At 41.9% G+C, this 22072-nt stretch overlaps 1 protein-coding gene across 1 annotated transcript in view; it reads right to left on the reverse strand.

Annotated features, from left to right (window-relative positions):
- MAP2 (microtubule associated protein 2) overlaps positions 1–22072 on the reverse strand; it is a 68744-nt gene that overhangs the window by 7041 nt on the left and 39631 nt on the right. The window contains 6 exon segments of the mRNA XM_035892024.1: positions 8528–8868; positions 11123–11276; positions 16809–16870; positions 20852–20986; positions 21394–21600; positions 21845–22072. Coding sequence (XP_035747917.1) covers positions 8528–8868; positions 11123–11276; positions 16809–16870; positions 20852–20986; positions 21394–21600; positions 21845–22072 — 1127 coding nt within the window.

The raw sequence follows: 22072 nt of genomic DNA on the forward strand, positions 1-22072 counted from the left end.
GGAATCAGACATTGTGCTCCAATACCTTCTGTGCTGTTTGAATGTTGTCTGTCAAAGCATCACGAGATGCAGGGCATTTATGGGTAGCCTGCTCGGAAACCCAAGTGTTGAAGGTATTTTTCTCAGAGTTCATTTAGATGAAGCATATATTGATCGGCACTCGGCAGGGTAAACCCTAACTCCCTCCCTACATACAGTGGCCTGACTGGCAATTTAAACACAAAGGGGCTGTGGTCTGAGGGCAACATCTATACTAGATGAGAGGGGATGTTTTGGGTTACAATGGCTAACATGAGGAGACATGACAGGCTGGCAATACCTGTGAATCTCCCAGTTAGATATATGCCTCCCTATGGCTGTTCATAGAAAGTGAATTTGGATTTCAGAGTCTCCACGTGCAACAGTCTCCAGCCTGGGGACCTAGAGCAGACCCTTCTCTATCAGTACTGCACCACTGTGTTCAAGATCAGCAAAAATCTGTAGAAACACTAAGTGGAAGGCAAAGAAATGCAAGAGAACTTAGTTCAGTTGTGCCTCACTGCTAAAGAAAACATCAATGATTGGAAAGTGCTTCCAAAAAAGAAAGAATTATGTTCCATTGCTGCCCAGAATCATCCCGTTCGGCTGCTTTTCACAACAAGAGGGAAAGCCTCTAACTTTCAGCATCTGGGCAGAGAATCTATGAACAGCTTCCCTCCTGTGGCTTACTACCCCGGTACACACCAAAACAAAGATACTCAAAGAACAAAAAATGTGATGCTGATAAAATTACAGACTCTGAATATATTTTTCAAGAAGCTGATGATTTATGTTCTCCCTGCTTTGAAATTATGGTCTCTGAGAAGCTCTATGGCAAACCCTGTGCCTAAAGCATTTAAAAACAGTCGAGCTTGCCTCCACTTGCCATTTGAACATGCTGTGGGGCTGTGATACTGGGAAAAGCTCCCAGACTCTTACCAAAGAGGGCAGGTTCTTTGTACTTACTACAGCATCACAGTGATTTGACATGGCTACATCCCAGGAACTAGACATTATTTCAGTGTTTGGTCTCCTGGTTAGCACAGGGATTGAGTGAGACAAGAATTGGCCTTGCAAAGGAAGCAAGGTTAAGGTTAAAACCCAATTAGAATCAAGAGGCAGTTCTAAGTGCTTCCAAATCTATATGCTTCCAAGGACAGATGATACTACAGCTTTCACACTCCTGGCAGAGGCTACAGGCAGAGGAAAGGGAGAGGGAAGAGTAGTTATTTGGCCTAGCAAAGCCCTTGAAGAGAAAGACTGCCTCAGACTTTCCACATCTACAAACAGAGCTTGCGATCATTTTGAAGCCTTTGCACTCCTGAAATTACAGGAGACACACACTAGCGAAGCTGCCAGCCTACAAGCTAGTGCGATTCAAACCAAAAGGCTGTGTAGGACATAGCACAAGCAAAATAATCTACCATCCTCATCTTGCTCTTAGCAAAGGCTGAACAAGACAGGTTCCTTTCCGACTTAAAAACATACTCAGAGGCAGACACTGAGCATGTAATATTTCAGCCTGAACAGTTAAACTGTAAATAACAACTGAAAATGGGTACTTTCAATGGGAAATACCAGTGAAATAGAAGAGATGGCTTGCGATCAGCCGTGTCCTTAATACTTGCATACGGGACAACAACAGAAGATTTACAAGCTGCTTTGCAAATCACTGTGTTCATCTAATTAATAAGGTGGCCACACTGAAGTAGGCATGTCTCTATCAGTAAAGGGAATAAGGCCTACAAAGAAACACTGAGAGGTTTTGCACACTTGTGCTGGGAAATACAAAGCGAAATGACCACTTCCCATGCCAAAGAGTTCACAGTCAAGAGATGACAGCTGAATTTAACAGACAGCTCAAGGAAGTGCAAGATCCACATCAGCTGAACGGTAACACGTGTTCTGTAACCATACTCCTCACTAAATCTGGGGAGCTGATCAAAAGAATAGTAAAAGAAACTGAAGGAGATTCACGCATACCAAATAAAAAAAGATCCTAGGAGCTCAATTAATTCAGCTAAAACACAGCATCCTTGTTTTAGTACTCCCTTAAACAAAAACCCAACAAAACAGATTTTGCTAAACTACGGTGTTTGCTACTTACATTTTAGAGGCAACAGTCCCTACTCATGGAAAGAATACTAACAGCTTCAAATATCAAATGTGGAGCATCAAGTATCACAGTTTTCAGATCAGTTGCCTTATCTTTAAGAAGGGATGAGTTTTGAGTCACTATGACTGGGCTTTCTTTACTCCAGCATAATGGAGAAAATTAGGTTGTCCAGTTCAAGTTCAAAAAACCCCTTGTATTTATCTCCTCAATGCAAGCTGGCTTCCCCAAAGCTCGGCAGTTATGTCCCTTAGCATCTCTTTTTATTGTTCAAATCCAAATTTCCAAGATAAAACCAAAGATTTTTATCCTTTCCTTTCCTGCCCTTTCCCATCTAGCAAAATAAACTCTTCTTCTCACCTTTCCGTGTAAGACAGAACACTATCACATGACTGAACAGCTCTGATCTCGATTATGTATTGCCTGAACCTTTTTTCCAAAAGAACAACCTTCCCCATTTTATTGCCAAAATCTAGACTGGTTAGAGCTCAGCTGAAAATGCCTCGTCTGCTGAACTTGCTGCTGGGATGACTCAGACTTTCACAGGAATTTATGTCCTGTTAATTTCAGTTTACTCTAGAAAAAAATACAGCTTCTCCCCTTGCTATTAACAAGAGACCAACAACGTATGGTACAACACGGACGGGATTTCTCTCCTCTAAGATTAGCCAACTAAGAGTTGCAAGTGGTTGCTTAAGCCGCCACTGTAGTCGGTGGAAAGATACTGAAGTCTCCAGAAAGTGGTACCTTCACCTCTAGCGAGACGGATCAGATGGAACACACCCCATCCGACTGGCAGAAATCCCCGCACTGCTGCTGACTGCCTTCAAAAGAGGGAGAAGCACCGACTTACAGCTACTGCAGTTGGTGGAAGTTCTGTTACTGGTTAGAGCCCCATTAGAGAGCTTATGATGCTCCTGATCATGGTTCGTAGTTTGCCCTCAATAAACATGATGCACATTTTACAGATGGGTGAGGCACAGCAGTGATGTTACTCTGTCCCAGCCATAGAGAAAGTAAATGTCAGATCTGGATAGAAAGTCCCAATTTCCTGCTCATTTCTACCAACCAAACACCTTTCCTCAAAGAAACTTTGTGAAACTTGCTAGAGTTGCCTGGCAACGATGGTTTCATTTTACTAAAATATAAGTCAGGAAGAAGGATCTTGCTTTTTATCCAGAATAATTCAAGGCTTAACTGTACTGACTGTACTTGGGCAAGCCTTCCACTAAATGAGTGCAGTCTGAACACAGGAGCTTAAAGATGTTATTTCTGTACAATTTGCAATGATCAGCCAAAATTCTAAATTTCAAAGATTTAAAAATTATGGTTTTGAGCTGTGACAAAGTTTTGAAGTTGTGCCTGAACCTCCTAATTTCTCTTTGCATTTGCAGTAGATCTGCGATTAACAAGGGATGGATTCGTTTCTAGTTTTCAGTCCAGAAGAAATCCCTTAACATGCAGTATAAATTCACAAACCTGGGAATGTATAAAGGAAACAAGAGCGGACTGACAGAGATTAATTTATCTTACAGTTATGAACTGTTGGCTTGGTAAATGCACAAACTTATTTCAATGAATGCAGCTAACGGTGTGGAAGAAATTGCCTTCCAGTTGTTCATTAGCAGGGCTCTTTTAACAACAGCGATGTTACAACATCAGTCCACCCTAAACAGCTGCCTCCTGTGGTCTGGGGAAGCACCAAAGCTTGAACCTTATAGCTCATCTATGTTCGCTGCTGTCCTGAGCAAGGACATTCTCAAAGTGTTGGCTCACTTATGTTGCAGATCACAATCGACTGGAGAAAAAGTGGATGATGTGCCAGAAGGACATGGGAGACAGAATGGGACCCAGTAACAACTCAGATTGCACTTTTTGTCAAGCCTATATTCTCTGCTACTTTTTAGGACACTCTTCAACCACCAGTGCAACCATATCATCTAATCTAGATCTTCAGATTAATTTTTGGGCTGTCATCAAGTGGTTTGTATATGGTGCAAAGACATGTGAAACAGGAGGAAGAGGAGTTACAAGATCCCATCTCAAGGGGAACTTGCTGAATACCCTTTTGACCTGCAGTTCTCCCAGAAGGTGCTCGGCTCTTGGTGGCCGCCAGACCTGTCCGTCTCTGCACTGACTTTATATCCTGGAAGGCTGTAGGTGAGGCAGGGAATGCTTCAGGAGCCTACTGCTCTCTGCAGGCTGGGTCGTAAACTCTGATGGATGGGGGGAGGTGTGGGGGTGTGTTGTGTGGGAATCTCTCCTGCCATCCAAACTAGTTTTGAAGCTAACAAAAAATTGTGCACAGAAGACAAAAGACATCCATCCAAGCCTCCTCCTTCTGCCCAGCTCTGAGATGTCTTATCCTTCCCTGTGACGATCTCTTTTATCATTTAATGCAGATACCTATTCTCCTTGCCAGAATTTTTGTAGTTTCTGGACAGGTTCTACTGAATAGTTGTGTCATCAATTTATTTAGACTTTCTGACCCACAACTAAATGCACTTTGCTTTCTACAGTTTAAAGAAGATGGTGAAGTTCTCTCTTCCTAAAAACCTTCAAGGAACACTTCATTCTTCAACATGGCTTAGATATTTCATTTTTCTATGTGTCATCTTACTTCTTACAAGGTGCCTGGCTGTTACTATAGTTAGTGATAGTTTAAACCTTATGCATGCCATTCTAGTCTGCACAGCTCCATTCACTTTGATAAACCTATGCTGATTCACATCCACTGAAATTCTTGCCCATGGCTGAGTTTTGATGTATACATTTTAAGATTAAATGTAAAGATACCTAGGTTGGCTTTGTCCTTGGCTGCTGGCCTACAATGCTTTATAAATACTCTGCCTGGTCAGTAATGAAAAAGATTCAACTGGTGCACTTTTGCACTCAGATACAGTACAAATGACATCCATAAACAGAATTTCAAGAATTAAAAAAAATCCTAACAGAAAAGAAAAACCCCATTCTTGGCATCTGAAACAGATTTCCAACTGCTTCCCCCAGCTCCCCCATGCTTCCCTTGGGCTGTCTGAGAAATAACAGATGCAAATGGGTTACTTTTGAAAGCACAGCATTTCCTCCACAGCTGATGCGGTGCGAAAATCCATCTGAAGCCCAGCAGACATACCCATGAGCACGTCGCCTCTGAGCTTTGCCAAGAATGATACATTTCACCATACTCTACTATAAAGAGAAATCCAGACAACCTCCTACTGGCTGCATCAGAGAGCGCAGAAGCCCTCAGTTCTCCAGGCTGCAGAATACCAATTAAACACATCTCAAGCCATCGATTCCTATTAGGAGCTTAATGCAGTGCAAAGTTAGCTTGCATCTTCTCCCAGAAGCATGCTTTTCTCCCCCCACCGCCCCGTCAGGTGGAGCAATTTCTCTCCTTTTCTTTATTTCTGTGGCTGGCAAGGCAGAGCTGAAGTAAAATCAGTCTGATGAGTTTTTGATGAAATTCAAGGCTGAAGCACCACATTTCTTGATTTATTTAGCATTCAGACATCCCCTGCTTCTTCATTTCTACACCTCAGCCTCTGGCAGTTTCAGAACGTGGCTGCTTTCTCTGGGACAGCTGTAAGCTAAGAAAAGACCTTGTGCTAGGTTCAGATATGCCTCTGGTAAAAGGATAGTCTGTCTCCAGATGACACTTTTGGGCTGCATATCTGTATTCCTTCAGTGATTTGCATGTCCTGTTTAGGTACTTAACTTGCCCAGATATATGCTGGTGTTTGGTCTGCTTGTTTTTCCTGTGGTTATTGCTATCAGCACTTCCAGTTCAGGTTGTAAAACTTGAGCAGCTTTCCATTTGTTTCATGTATCATCACTAAAAGCAGATAGCAGATAACAGCTCATTTCAGCCAGAGCAGTATCTGCCACCAGACATTAAAGAAGGGAGCAGACACCAGGAAATGAAATTAGCTTTCATGTGTTCCTCTCATAGACCCTATAAAATTCAACTGCCAAAACTGGGAAAGAATTAATCCTAAACCCTCTTGTCTAGACTAAGCAACTATGGTTTAAAGGAGACATAAAGGAAAAACTCATCGAGTCTCTCTTTGCCCAACCCACAGCTCAGTGGCCACATACCACTGGGAATTAAAAAATGCTTTAGCTTCAGTGACATTATGTCCACCCACCAGATTTCCCCTGTGACCCCCCAACGAGTGAAATGCCAACTGCTGGGCCGTACTTCACTACCCAGCAAAGACTCCATGTGACTCTGTAGAACTGCTAAGGAAATGTAGCTGTCTAGGCATGGTGTTTACAAAGAAATAAAATTTCCTGTGCCCCCCTGCTCGTGTATGGTTGTTACATTCCAGAGAGAGTAACAGGCAGGAGGAGGACAAGCTAACGTGGTGCTGGTTTCGAGCTCCACGTCCAGCAGCTGGGCTTGTTATGAGGAATGCTAATCCAGATGCACAGTCTGAACTTGTGTTCCAAGCCTCCCGGAGCCCCTGCGCACCCTGACCATCTGCTACGCAGTATGGCAAACGGGAGTTGAACTCCCATACAAAATAATCACACAGACACTTGTCAAAATAAAGGCAGAAGAACCTTTGCTGAGGCATTATCTTCTTGATCTATCTGAGTAACTGGCTACTGTCCAAAGCCTGGAAAGCCCTGAATGTGTTAACGTACCATGAAAACTGGACCAACACCTAAGAGATAACCAACCATTTAATACATGAGCCTGTTTTTTTCCTCTGGAAGACCTGCAGTGGGCATAGGGTTGCAATGTTAAGCTTTGATCCAATTTATTATTTTTTTCTAAGACAGCATTAGGCAAATCTCACTGTTCTGTATGTTCCACTCTGTATTCCAAACCTCACATATATTAAGTATCTGATCTGGAAACACTGTGCAACCCAGCTTTCTGGAATGTCTTGTTTTCAAGACAGCTGAATGGGTGAGCATATTATTCACCCTGATGTCCTGTCCCTGCAGGTAGTCGAGAAGCAAACCTTTCACAAAGCACTCTCATTGCTACAGCTGTAACACAGCAATCTCAGGGAAGTAAAAAGGAGCCGGGGGCACTGGGTGTTTTCACCATGGGATTGTGTCCAGAATCAATATAAAACACACAGGTACTTTTCACAAAAAATAAATCAATGCAATTTTTTACATCCACAAGACTGAGTTGTCCATATTTTTAGCATAAATGTTGGTAAGCTATATTCTTTTTCCTCATTCAGCCTCCTTATTTCTAAATAAAACAGGACTTCTTTTGAGGTTATAAATGGTTTTATAACTCTTTAAACATTAATAAAATGGACTGCTTCATCCTGTAAGCTAAAACAACAGTTCTTCCAAATAGAAAGACAAACAAATTGCTTGGAAATAATTTTGGATTTTAATGGTATCTGTGTTACCACTTCTGCATTGTCCAAAAATGAGAGAAGACTATTCCAGCTCTGGCCATAGCTCTGTTTTGGTAGGGCATCAAGCAGAGGCTCTTCAGAGGAAGGTGTAATTTATGGTACTTCCTATCTGATCTTTCCTCAGTCTCCAAAAGCTCCTGCTTAGCTTAAAAGCCTACATGTTTATGGTCCTTTCCAAAGTTTGGTAAATTCTGTCTGTAGTAACAGGGGATTTTGCTACTCTACACACATATTCAATCTTTAGCCGAAAGCAATCCTCATGATAATGCGCTTCATTGAGTAACTTTGCAAGGTATGAAACTATCTCTTTTCAGCTTTTAATTGCATCAACATGTCCCTAAATTCTTATTCTTTCAGAAAGTAATACCAGAAAATCCCGATCTGCCTTCTTACACATTCACTTTTTCTTATTTTATATACATTCTCCGGTTTATACAATTCAAGCCCTGTCCCTGCTTATTCAAACCCTGCAGCAAGAAAAACAGTTAAGTCTAATATCTGTCCCCCCCATCATCTTTAACTTGGGGTGGATTTACCAGGTTGGAGGCTGCAACCCTCATTAACATCACCCAACACAGTGCACGTCATGTAAAATGATACAGGAAAAGGTCACAGTGCTTTGCAATCCTGCTAACATCTATCCAGGTTGAATTTGAACTTGTTTGAATGAAAACAAATCTTCATTTACTGGTATGGATAATGCCTCAGTAAGCAGCAACTGCTGAGACTCAGGCTGAAACATACCTATGGCATGGAGTACAAACTTGTTTCAAATTTTTCAACCAATCTCAGTGAGGCACTGCTCATTTTCAGGTGACAAAATACTTTTCTGAAGATTGTCCTGGCCCCTGCTCTTTAACATCATTTAAAACAACCAATGTATATATGGACAGTAAAAGCAGTATTTGCAAGACAACTCAAAATGGCTCCCATCCCATACCTATCCCAAAGGTGCACACATAAGACTAAATCACATATGGATGAACATAAAGAGTGGAATCCTTACCTGCCCCCCTTTGGGCTGGTATTTGATGTTATCTGTTGATCCAATTTTGGACCTGACGTTCTTGAGGTCAGGTAGAGGCTGATTAATAACTCGTAGCTGCTTTGGAGTGGCTGGAGATTTAGGTGGAGTGCGAATTATGGCAACTTTTTTCTCAGTAGGTACCAGTATGGCAGATTTAGGGGTCCCAGGAGTGTGGGGGGTTCTGGAGTAGCTGGGTGTCCCTGGAGTGCCTGGGGTACGGGAGGCATAGCTTGGTGGTGTCCCTGGAGTGATGGCAGTGGAGCCAGGGGTAGTGGGGGTAGAAGTTCCACTTTTTCCTGTTCTACGAATTGGCTCTGATCCTATGTGCAAGGAAAAAAAAAAAACAAAAACCCAACAGCATTAGACCTACAGAAATACAGCTCTTCTTCCCTCTGTACTTCCCAAGACTGCATCCCCGTGTGCAAAGGGAGATACAGCTCTAAGATGCCTGTGCTAGAACTGGAACAGCTGGATGTCTGTCTCTGGGTCTTTATTTCCCTAATCAATCTGCCAGGAGTTACCTTGTCACGTGTGGTAAATTGCCCACGTGGTGGCTGAGCTCTCCGCTCTGGAACAGAGGCGTGCTTCCCACACCACCTATGCTTCCTGCAAGGCTCGCTAAACAAGGTTCAATATCACACCAATTTCCATACTGGGGAAATGACTAAAAGCACCCTTGGAATCTAACCTTTGGGGCTTGACCTGACAACCTGACTAGCCAGTAAGAATGCTGTCACCAATTTCAGTGGATTTGGGTGTCAAACTAGAGAGTGGGGAAAATTTTGATTGTAATCCTGAAACTAAGGACTCTGAGTGCCTGGCTGCTGCTGGTCATGCACCACTGCTGGTAATCTGGTGTCTGCAGCTGAACCCTGGATGAGCATTCAGCTGATGAACAAGTCATAGCTCTGTTGCGTGGATAGGCAGATGTCCCTCATGTTCAATTGCTATTTTTCATTAGTGCAGTGAAAAAAAGCAATTACAGAAGGCAACCTTGATTAGAAGTCACATTCTAGTTACATCTGCACTCAAGCTAAAAATAATTACTGTAACATTTTGTAGTGGCTCCATTCAGTGTTTATGGCATCGCCAATCCTTTTCACTGAGCACAAGAATCACTTTAGTAGTGGCATTGTGCTTTCTGCAGCCAGCTCTGCTGGTAACTCTCAAACACAAATGAGCGGAAGCTGACATAGCTCCATATGCTGCTTAAAGCAAAGCTTTGCTGAGAATACTCAGGGAGAAAAAAACCAAACCAGCCCCCCCAAAGCCTAAGAACCCTGATGCCAAATGGGTGCATATATGTTTTCACTTTTAAAACGTTCAGGAATTATAGAAATCCAATGGGCCTCTCTAGAGCATCCAGTGGGACTAATCAAAATCTTATTTGAACTATCTGCTAATAATCCTGTTTATTTGATGGTGGTGGACCAAGCGCAACACACTGCTGCCCCTGGGGTCCAGGAGAAACTCTTTGCTCTACATGACTCATTAGATAGATTGAACATACTCCACTCTCACCTCCAGTTTCCCTGAATGGTTTCTTTCTTTCCAAACCATCCCCTAAACCAGAACCTTCTCACTATACTGAGACAGAAAGGGAATGATTTTTTTTTTCCAGCTCCCTGCAGCTTTGGTATATTTATTTTTCATTCCTCAGCCTTTCACCACATTGGCAGATGCTCAATGGCCTCTCACTCCTAGTCAGCAGAATGGGCTGCTGTGCCAGCTGGGGGGGACTCTGCTTACAAAGGGTCTCTGTTTTACCCTTGGAGCATCACCCAAGAATTCCAAAGGACTTTTTTTGTAGAATTTAATCACCTACTTCCCTTAAGCTGTCTTAAAAGGGGCTGAGATTGGTTTCTAAAGAGAGAAACCAGAGAAATTTCTGTTGGAAAGCAGGGAGCCACACCCAGGTTCTGAGGCCTGGACTGAATGCAAATCTATTTAAAGGTTCTGGGGGTATTTGCTAGAATTCTCTTTGTCCTGTAATTTCTTATGGCTTGTGATTTGATAATATTGGTCCTCATAAAAGGACCTTGCTGGTTTACTACCCTAAGTTCCCCCATGAGTCACTCTACTACCTAACATCTCAATTCTCAGCAGGGTTTCTACCCTAAGATTAGAGCACAGGGAGATCATTACTGTGAAACAGCAGGTTAATGACTGTAACATTAGGTCCGCTTTTCCAAGATCCATCAGAATATTTTATATTGCCTACTTCAGGTTTGTATCATTTTTCTTGATGCTGTTTGTAAATGCCCCATGTTAAATATGTTACTCAGCTCTGAGCTCCCTGCAAAGGCATTTTCCAGTATTAGTGATGAGTCCGAACAGCGGTCCTAGCTCTGGGCATTGCAGACTATGGAAAGGGTGCATCCTGTCCTTGGTTTCAAGCCCTTGCTGCTCAGCACTTGGTATCGGAACAAAAACAGTCTGTGGGGCTTTGACTTCCAACAGCATACCCCAGACCCAACCCTCTGTGTAAAAGGCACGGATGCATGATGCTATGGTAATGGGACAAATCTAACAAGGATGGGAGACATTCATGTCAGTAGGAGGCAAAAAACATACGGGTGGTCCGTCGTACTGAAGAGGAGAGGGAAGCTGTGAGGGAGAGGGAGTTCTCCTCTCTGTCTCGGTCTCCTGATACACCTCTTCGAGGAGGAAGGATAGAGGAAGGTCTTGGTAGAGCGGAACGCTTTTCGGGACTCTTGCTTACTCCATCCTAATGGTAGCAAAATAAAAAAGAAGGTTTAGTTTTCAAAACTCACTCTCTGGGCTGTGATTTCTCTCAACCTTGTATACAGAGGGGGAAACTGCATCCTATGGGCCCAGTTTACTACTCACACAGGAAGCTGTGGGGATCCAGCCACCTCCCATGCTCTGCTTAGCTCCCTGGTGCTTATTTACTGCATCAAAACACCCAATAGTCATCTTCTGAGCTACTTAAGACAGATACAGACACTCTTGGTTCTAAATATGGCTGGGTTCCACATTTGGTTCTTAGTAAGGAAAAAGCTTTTTTAGTGCAAGTTGAAAGTAAAAAAATTCTCTGGAGCTCAGGTGTGAAATTCTAATGTAAATTTACCTGCAAAGTAACTGCAGTACTGGTGCCCAGAATATACCCCACAGTGTATTGTTAGGTGATGTGTGATTTTTGCATTTTCAAACACTAACTTGTAATTTTTTATGGAGAAAAAGATTTTAGCTACAGTTATTTTTTGAGTGCAGGACTATTAATCTTTGTGTGTTCTCTTATTTCCTTACATACTCATCTTTTTACTTTTTGAAATCAGCAGATACATTCTTTTTACCAGGGTTAGAGCAATGGACACGTATGTTAGAATATTTTTGAACTTATGGGATGGGCAGCCAAAGACAGTCTTGCATAAGCAGATAGTCCTCCCAAAGGCAAATATGATGATGGTCCCAACCAGTAACAGACACAACGAGCATAGTGTTACACAGAAAATGGAAGTTAATAGTGAAACCAGTTTTTAAATGGGGATAGTCACCAACTCAGCATCAAGTAGATTTGAAACACAAGTGAAATGTAAACATGGGGAAGCTAGGATGGACTGCCAAACATCTTTTTAAATTTATACTGCAACTTCTTCAACATGGTCCCATGCATAGACCAAATTAGGTTCCTAGAGCATTTGGCTTCTGCCCTTACTGCTGGTGATTAGAACTGTACCCTCCTGCACACTGGGGATTGAATTTGTTCTCAGAGAATATTAACTGGTTGAAAATTACATCTTTTAAACTCGGAAGTCAGATTAGTACTGCTGTTCTTTGCCACTTACCCATGTGCAAATGGGTGCAACTTCTTAGCGGTCAATGAAGCAGTATCCATGTCATCAACAGAAAGAAGGTATGTCCTTCTAGTTATAACTTACTTCACTTATGTTTCCTCTGAAGAATCTCCTTCGGTTTTATCCCTTTTGTAGCACAAATCTTGTAGCCTGATAATCAGTTTTCCTGCCACTGGATGTAAGTAATTCCACATAAGCATCACAGAGAATTACTCAAATTCAGTGGGGAGAGAATGAGATCCATGGAATTCACCTACACATCTCCAAGCTAACTCTCTACCAACTCTTCTACCTTACCTTAGCATCTGATTTTGAGTAGGGCAAGCAGTCTCTTGGGCCTGCTGAGGAGGGCCGTACATAATAACTGTCTGTATCAAGAAAAGTGGCCTTTTTAGTAGTTAATGAGCAAGCTGAGCTGGGTCTTGGAGGAAGCAAGGACTTTGCTCTAGACTTTGAGGCAGGAATCTTTGACAAAGAGGCAGTCTAGTCATGAGAAAACAAACAAAACAAAACACAACATGAAACTGGACAAAAGGAAAACACATGCAACATGGACCAAAAAAAAAAAAAAAAGCCAAGCTATGAATTATAACTTTTCCTGTGTCTGGTAATGGCATCTGTGCAGTTCTGACATGCATGAAAGTTTTAGTTCTGTGTCGTTTGACTGAAACCATCTGGGTCTGGACAAAGATACTGATGCTAGGAAGTGCCTTTGCCTTCTTCTGCAGATGCTACTCTTGTCTTGTGTTAATAGGACAAAACTGGTGCCAGGTATGGCATTTAACTGGTACAACTGCTATTTGGCTGCATTAGAAGCAAGCGCAAAACTACAGAAGCACCAAGAGATCCCAGTCCTTTAGAACTAAGTTGCGCATTTGAAATCTATCCCCCTCCAGGCTACAGTCAAGAATAAAACAATGGGAATCGTAAAAGCAAAGTTACAGCAGTATTCCCACAATGGCAGAATGACACGACAGTATTGCTTCTTGTGCCACTGTGTACACACAAAATCCCTAAGCACCACAAACACTGTATTCTGTGCATTTGGTGTCACTCTATAGAGTGACAATGTGGGGTCCTGGGATGAGGAAACCTGCATATGGTTGCAAGGCTGACATGATATGTCACTGCGATCAGACACTTGCCTGATTCTGAGTAATGATAATACCCCATTGAAAGAACAATTAAACATCAATAGGACAGATCGAAAATTCTTTGTTAACACTTACGAGCGTCTAGCTGCTTTGCAAAAAGGACTTTCCTTGAAAGAGAAGCAACACTTTTTTTTCCCCCCTCCACAGGTATAACTGATACTACAAAGAACAACTGCAAGGCTGTTATCTTGGCAATGCAGTTCTGATTCTCTCTGTATTCATACTAGCATGAAATTACACATAGGACCAATCCCAATGGGCCTGTAATTACGGGATTTGGTACAGAACTTTAGTAATGAAAAATCTGGCATTTCATCTAAGTCAGTCGCCTAGACGCTCTTGTGTTCAGAAAAGGTGTCTTTGTTAGAGAATGAGAAAAGAATGGGTTGCCAACTCTCTACCGACAGGCATCTGGCTCAGGCTACATACCCAGCCTACAGAAAACTGAGGCTGGTCTGCTGAATGTCATCACCAACATGATTAACAGTTGCAGAACTGTGTAACAAACAATTCCAGTCCTACAACACAGCTGAGAAGACTTCTCTTGGATATCATCATCCATATCAAGTAGCTCTACTGAGCAAAGCAAGGCATTAGTTCAAAGGATGGAAGTGCTTTACTAGTGAGAATATATTCCTAAAATGAGTTTTGCAACGTATTTACACGTCTCTCTCTTAATACTTATTTCACTGTCTGAGAATACATAGAATAAAATCAGTGAATAACTATTTTAAACAGAAACCGAACAATATGTGTTTCTGTCACATCAAAGGCTTCTCCAGACTTTGGTTTGTCATAGCTCAATTTATGGGTCCCATCCACTTGTGAAACTTTGGGCTATATTTAAATCCATTAAGGTGTTTATTGATGCTGAAACTCTGTGGAAGCAGGGTGTCTATGCTGGGCGGCTCCGAGAAGCAGACATTCTGCGAACACCTTTAACCTGGGTTTCTGAACTTGAGATATAACAGAACATGCACAGTTTGAGGCCCAAATGTTCAGTCAGTGGTTTTTGCCTTTTTCAACTTGTGAGTTGTGCAAAATGTTTCCCCTAACAAGACTGGAAAACTCTTACAGATTAAGAGTCTAGGCACAATGTAGAGACCTCATCCTTCACTCACATCGCATACTGTGTCCTCCGTGAATACGTGCATCAAACAGGGATGCTAAAGATGGACAAGACTGAGACCTTTCAATGGAACAGCTGGGGAAAAGGCATGACCTGGAGCTAATGCACTGCTCTGAGATTACCACAGTTTAGATCCCCTCAGTGTTATTTAGGAAGCAAGGCACTTTTTAGCATCAGTAACAGCAGCAGAATCTGGCCCAACCAGATTTCAGTGACACGCTCAAGGCTGGTAGAGCAAGCAAAGAAACAAAATGCCTCACTCCCTGCCTGTGCTTTACCCAGAAAACTATTCTTATTCTCTGTTAGCAATAAATTACCTTTGACCTCTGTTATAATTCACATTGCTGGAAGTACCAGCTGTCCACAGGACAAAGATCTATGTAACCCTAACACTCACGGCTTGCTGAAGATGGGATGCAGAAACCTCACTTTATTTCAGAGGTGTTCCTAACACATGACCGATGTTCTCAGCATGTCGCTACCGCAGGTACACAGCTCCTTCCAGCAGATGGAACTGCTTAGCCTTTCCTGAACATGTTCTGCAAAGCAGTAGGTGAACTGCAGTTTGAAGATGGGTAACAAAACTGACCAGGTTGGATGATCTAACATTACCAGCAGAGAGGAGAAGACTGCACTTGAAGGACATAAAAGCTGACAATGAGGAGGAAACACAACAAAAAGCAAGAGGTCTTTATATAAGCAGAGATAGGCACAGAATAGAAAAATGTCCAAGAGATGCGTGAGTGGGGCAATCAGAGAAGTGAGGCAACAGGGAGAGAAAGTAAGCAGGGGACAGACTTCTGATCTGTCCTAAGGGACATAACCTCAGGGACAGGAGTAAGAAAGGTGTACAGAAAGCAGATAATTTCAGAGAATGATTTTGTAGTGCTAGTACTTAGAGCACTCCATGAACATAGATGACTCTGAAAATGGGCTAGTATTGACTTCTTTTGCATGTTGATCACCCCCCAAGAAAAGACAGCAATAAACTATATTGTTGACTCAGACCAGAAACCTGTCCAGGTATTTCTTACTGTACTAGTAGTAAAGAAGCTCTAGCAGTTTTCTCAGTTATGAGCTGAAATGGGTCAGACCTGAAAAAACACATGAAATCCAAGAATCCATGGCTGAATTCAGGTCTAAATTTCACAGCTCCTCCAAAGCCTCCAATCAGTAATGCTGTATCATCATTAACAATTTCTTATGATTCATAAATAACATGGAGCACTTTATGAGACAGTTTTTTGTTCCCTAAAGAATTGATCATCTGGTTAGACAGATGAAACAAATCGGCCATGGAATATATTAGGAAATGAGAGGAATCCTAAGGAACTTCTTCATTGTTAATGATGGCTAACAACGACAAAGTATTGTCATGCTGCAGATGTGAATTAGCACGTGTCAGTGTCACATAAAAAACAGTTGCATAGGGGACGGTGAAGGGAGGTTGGTTTCCTGGGGATTTTGGATTGCTGGGACAGGAAAAGCAACAGGAAAAGTGTGGGGTCAGCTGGGGAGCAGGGTGGAGAGGCACTGCAGGATTTGCTGAAGGAAGCTCAGCAGAGGATGCCAGCCACAGGGAGCAGAACAGGCTGTAGAGCAGCTGAAGGCAGGGCATGTAACTGTCATGTTTAAACACAGACAGAAGTCGGCAGTCCAGGAAATGGCCATTCAGAAAGCACTTAACCACATATAAAATGCTACTGGCCAGTAATTTCTACACAGGCATGACCTCTGCAGAACGCATGGCAATGTAATGGTGCATCAGAAGACATCCTGTGAGTCCTGGGGGAGGGTTTCTGCCTGCATAGCAATCGAGCAAGGTCGCTTTACGAGCCAGGCGCTGCAGGAAGGGCCAGGGTACACAGCTCATCCCAGAGGATGGCCTGGCTCAAACCGCTGAACAACATCCAACTCCTGCAGCTTGGAGTCTGTGTGCCCCCTATAGATCTGCAAACTGTCATCATCTACTACCTGGGACTGTAACTCACAAGCTATTCAGGAAAGGTGGTTTTAATTACTCTTTTAAATGAATAATGAATATGGCAAACAAACTCTAAATGGAACACAAATTTTAAATGGAACACACACTTACTGAATTAACACAGAAGGATCTGAAATAAGATTATAAAGATGAATGATAAGATGATTTTACTCACTGAGAGTTTTTCCTTTGCTTGTTTAAATACACCAGGAGCCTGGTTTGTTTCACCACCTGCTGCTGAGAGACCCAAAGAAAGACTTGATAGTTAAAACCAAAAATAATAAGCATTTCCACTTAGTACACTTATCAGAACAATTACATGCCTTGGAGCTACTGTGCAAAGCAATTACTTTGTGAATTTCTCTCAGTGAACTGTATGCAGAAATGTGCCTGCCTTAAAAATGTCCTATATTCATCATGCTTGAGGTAAAATGGTCTTCTACACATTTCAAAAAAATTGAAATTTTGTATTCATGTTCCTAGAAGTTTAGAAACTACAGTAAAAAGTTCAAGAAATAGCTGACAACTGCAAGAGGCTCTAGTTCTACTAGTCTATCCTCAGTCACCTTAGCATCCCAATTTTCAGGACTGTCCTCTAAAAATCAGGTTCCTTTAAGTAATCCACAAATGAAAATTTTAAGAGGGGCCCCTGAAATCACCACTTGTCTTTATTAGTATTAGCCAACATTCCTAATGGAAAGAGAGATTCACTGTTGAATTATCGTCCTAGTTGTATCAACAAGGTCAGTGTGCCACGGGTCAGCTAAGCCCTCAGACTTCAGCAATTCAAATTATATCTGGGATATCAAGCATGTTAATTCAGTATTTCATTTATTTGATACAATGTGGTTTGAGGCAAGATTTTTCTCTCTGACAGATTCCATCCTTATGAAAAGTTTTAGAATGGCGCAGCTTTTTAGAAAGCAGTTTAATATTAGTTTCACCCCAACACTGTTGTTCAGGAAATGTTTTGCCACACAGAAACTAGATGTGAAATCTTTTGGCATCTGTGCCAGGATGCCCTTAGTAAATGCAGAAGCAGGACAGTGGTCACAGATTACAACCTTTTGCTGTAAACCCAACTGTAAAACCAATGCTAACACATTGTACAGGACAGAACCGATTAATTTTCTCCTTTCCTTGTGCAGTTCCCAGCCGTAGTGAGGATACCCCTGGTTTTCTGCCACACTTTCCACTCTAGTTCTGCCCTCTTAATATAATTTCATTGCTGGGTTTTTTAAATTGAAGGAGTAGGAGACAAAACATGTGAGGAGGAAAAGAATATATAACTGCATACTTCAGTTCTTCTGAATTTGTAACAGGGATAAGTACAGCACAGGCCTCCTGCATCACATTTTACCACAGCTGTTACTGCTGGGTTTGGTCTGTTTTGATTCTCTTTTAAATAATCACAAATAGCTTCTTTCCTCCTTCCCTTGATATTGAAGCCTAGCCACCACTATGAAGTAGAAAGAATAGCTGTGCTGCTTGTGCCGACTTACCTGAAAGCACCACAACTTCTCCAGCTGAACTGGCTCTGCTGCCAGTTTCAATACACAACAAGCATGTTTTACCTCAGAGGGTGACCCCAGAATTGAAGACGGGGAACAGAAGCGTATCATATAGTGACTTCCGCTCACAGCCAGGCAACTGTCCTGGCCTCGCCACCATAAACACTCCTCTGATGGCACAGTGGCAGGGGGGTCAGACTGAGGTTTCGCTCACAAACTGCATCAGTCAAGGCAACTTGTCAACAGTCAACACAACTCTTTCCTCAGAATTAGCCATACAGTTTCTTTTTCAAATGGCAAGGATGAGTCTCTTAAGAAGCACTCCCACCCTTGTGGTTATGGCACTGTAAGTTACCAGTATTTACCAGGGTGCACTTCACAGTGACATGGGAATTTTTTTCTGGTATTGAGGGGAAAACAGGGGAAAGATGTCATTTCCCAGGCCACTATGCAGAAAATATGAGCAAATACTAACTTTTTTGTAGACGCTTATGACTAGACATGTTTCATTTTAAAGTCACAGTAAAACAACACAGAAGTCTTAACTGACTGCAATACACTCAAAGTGGTATAAACTGCACTGCCAAGGGACTTTTGGTGGGGCTCCATTGGCCAGGTACACTAGAGCTGGTAAGTCCATTCCAAATAGGACTCACTGACAGTCGAAACTGGCTTCAAGAAATGGTGCTATACTTTATGTAAAAGGAAAAAGGTGAGAGAGACAATAAATTACAGATCCTGGAAAGAGCTGGATGACTGGTTCAGGCTCAGGGATATGTAGGTTAACATATGGCAGCCCACACTCCTAGAGTGCAGTGCTGTGTGATACCCTTTCACATGGCCTTCCCTCAAGTCCCATGAGTAAGCAGAAAAAGGTGAGGTAGAAGAAAATAAGGGACACTCTGAATTTTCCAGCAACACTGAATGTGCTGAAACATTATATGAGATATTTTTGTTCACTTTGTGGTGTGGTTCAAGTTACGCTGCTTTAGAGCCCAAACCTCAAATTTCAACCCACATTACTGCAAATTTTATGATCAATCTGGGTCCATTATTTTGGTTGCTCTCCATCTCAGGATTTAAATGTACTGTGAGGTCATTTCTGTGTTACATTTTTGACTTTGACTAACATATCTGCTTTGCTAGGTGTTAGAGTGAGAGAGAAAAAGTGCAGACAGTTGCAAGGCGGCAGACATTTAAGGCACCGGGCAGATTTCTTTATGCAAGTCTACCTGTGTGACTCGGGCCTCTCTGGGACGCTACTGGGCCAGAAGAGTTCAGAGGGGTTAGTGGTAGAGTATCAGAGTGCAAGACAGCACCGACCACATGGCTGTACAAGTGCAGACGAAGTTGAGAACACTACAAAGTCAACACTTCTTTTCCCCCATTATGGGTCATAACTTCTGAGCTGATCAAGCTGTGCTTCAGCAGACAGCAAGAGGTAGCAAGAAGAGTTGTTTTAATCCTTTTTAAAAATTCCTCACTTTTGGGGCAGTTCTGGTCCAGAGTGCAAGTTCGGACAGCCTAGAGACTGCAAACTGAGGAGGAGCCATTGCTACAACACAGAGGGTCCTGGATCACATAACTATCTTTCTACTGTATTTTCACCAGTCAGACCTCCATACTGAGACCGGTCTAAATTTAGAACAGGAGTGACTCATTGGTGCAAAACTGGATGGGAATGACTTCTTAGGAACACTTTTGGTATTGCACTGCTTAACTATAGGATGGGTAATCAATCTTGTTCTTAATTTCTAAACCATAAGAAGAGGTCTATATAGTTCTGCATTGCTGCGCATGGTTCTTCTCTTAATAGCCCTAGTTTCACTCACGAACAACCGCACTGCAGTATGCGGCTGTTACATGACAGAAAACGTGGCCTCTTTTAGCAGATTTTTTTTTTTTTTTTTTAAAAAGATCACCAGAAAAGTCAAGATGTTCATCTTTCTACCCTAAACTCACAGTAACAATAAGTAATATCATGAAAATGCTGAAAGTGTTTGGTTTGGTCCTCTAAATAATGATACACCTATCAAGATATAACAGGAATCATTTGTTTCATCCTTTCATCTTCCTCTACCAAATATTAAGACTTTTGCTTGGAATGCACTCGTAGTGTGAGCCCAGATTTCTTCTCTCTCAGCTTCATGCTGCGTGTGGCTGGATTCCCCCTGCGGATTTTGACTGTACAGCATAAACATCAGTGACAGATTGGGAAGTGTCAATGCAGATAACATCAATCAACAAAATATAAGTCTGAAACACTTCTTATTATGCATGAGAGTAAAAAAGCAAAATAATGGAAATGCATACCATGGTTTAAGCCGTCAACATTTTCCCACCAGAAAAAAAACCAAAAAAGCATAATTAAAAAAAAAAAAAAGAACAAAATGATGAGTAGATATTCCTACAACACCACACTATAAGCACGATGCCAAGCTACAACCACAGCACTTGGAGGTCCAAGCAATGACAAGCATACATGATCATGGCCTCCATTAAATAAACAAACAAATACCAGGAATGAAAAAAGAAAATAAAAATGATACAAAACACTAAAAAGGCAATACTATTTGTGAAGACTGATATTCTTGGAGGAAAAAATAAAAAAAATAGAGAAGCTGCTATAGCCATGAGATTTTAAAAAAAAAAAAAAGAGAGCCTATGTTTGCCAGCCACATTGCATAACTGAACAGAACGCAGTCACCTGTCTGCTTCCGTTTAACACAGGAGAGATGAGTTGGTCTAGTATATTTGATAGCAGGTTTTAAAATGATTTTCCTGGAGGGAGAGTGGGCCTGAACTTCAGTTTTTTTAGCAAGTTCAGCTTTCTTATACACTGCTATGGACAAGAAAACACAAAAACATAGAATCAGGAAAAAAACAGCAAACAGTTTCATATGACAATACACCAAGTGGCAGGCCCACTGCTCCACAACTCCAACCCGAGGTGCTGCTTCTACTGGGGTGAACAAATCCTATGTCAGAAGAGAGGGAGCACTGGTGCATTAACCTCAGATGTGTTACCCAGTGATCAGTGGGGATGCCTACAATGAAACAGGACTGGTGGAGCAGTGAGCCTTGCACATGGCTTTTCATACAGTTGTACACCATTGCATTAAAAAGCACTACTGTTAATACTGTTAAGGTACACATCATCTACAACAGAGTAACCGGATAGTACTGTTCAACAGTTAAAAAAAAAAAAAAAAAAAAAGTATATATTGTAATAGGGAGTGTTAAATGAACCTTTTTTCCTTCTCACTTCATCTCTGGAGAGTGTGCTAGGTTCCTTTTTAGCTATTTTCCTTTCAGGAGTAGAAATCCTGCCTCTCCCAGTTTTAAAAGGTTTCTCTTTTTTATGCTTATCGAGAGATGATCTTCGCAATTCTCTCTCTGCCTTCTCCTCTTTAGGAACAGTCTCTAACTGTTCAGTCATGATGCTCCTATCATCATCTGTAGGATCAGAGCAAATTATAACAAACAAAAGATTAGTACCAAATGTTAACAATACTGCGGTGGAGCAGGGAAAAATAGTTGAAGACAGAGCAGATGGATTAATAAAAAAAACGCAGAGTATTTTACCATTTTTCTGAAACATGCTGAGATTACTATTACAACTACAATAACTTTGCTTTTTGATCATTATGATTCAGAAGCAAAAATATGTAACAGACAAAACAGAAAGGATAATGCACACCTTGAGTATCTGCCCAGTCTGTGTCCATGATGGAGTCATCAATTGTTGTTTCATCTTTGTAATCATCACACGTCTCTGTCTTGTAGTCGGTGAGTAGGATTTCTTCTCTCTGGGGTGAAGCAGGAGCTTCTGGGGAGCCCTCCTTGGGCTCAACTTGCATGTCAGCCACTTCCTCAACCTCCAGCTCCTCTTCAGCTTGGGAGGCTCCTGTTTCGATGTCTTCCTGCT

Source organism: Egretta garzetta, unplaced genomic scaffold, assembly GCF_000687185.1.
Source record: "Egretta garzetta isolate BGI_Z169 unplaced genomic scaffold, ASM68718v1 scaffold230, whole genome shotgun sequence".
NCBI classification, from domain to species: Eukaryota; Metazoa; Chordata; class Aves; order Pelecaniformes; family Ardeidae; genus Egretta; species Egretta garzetta.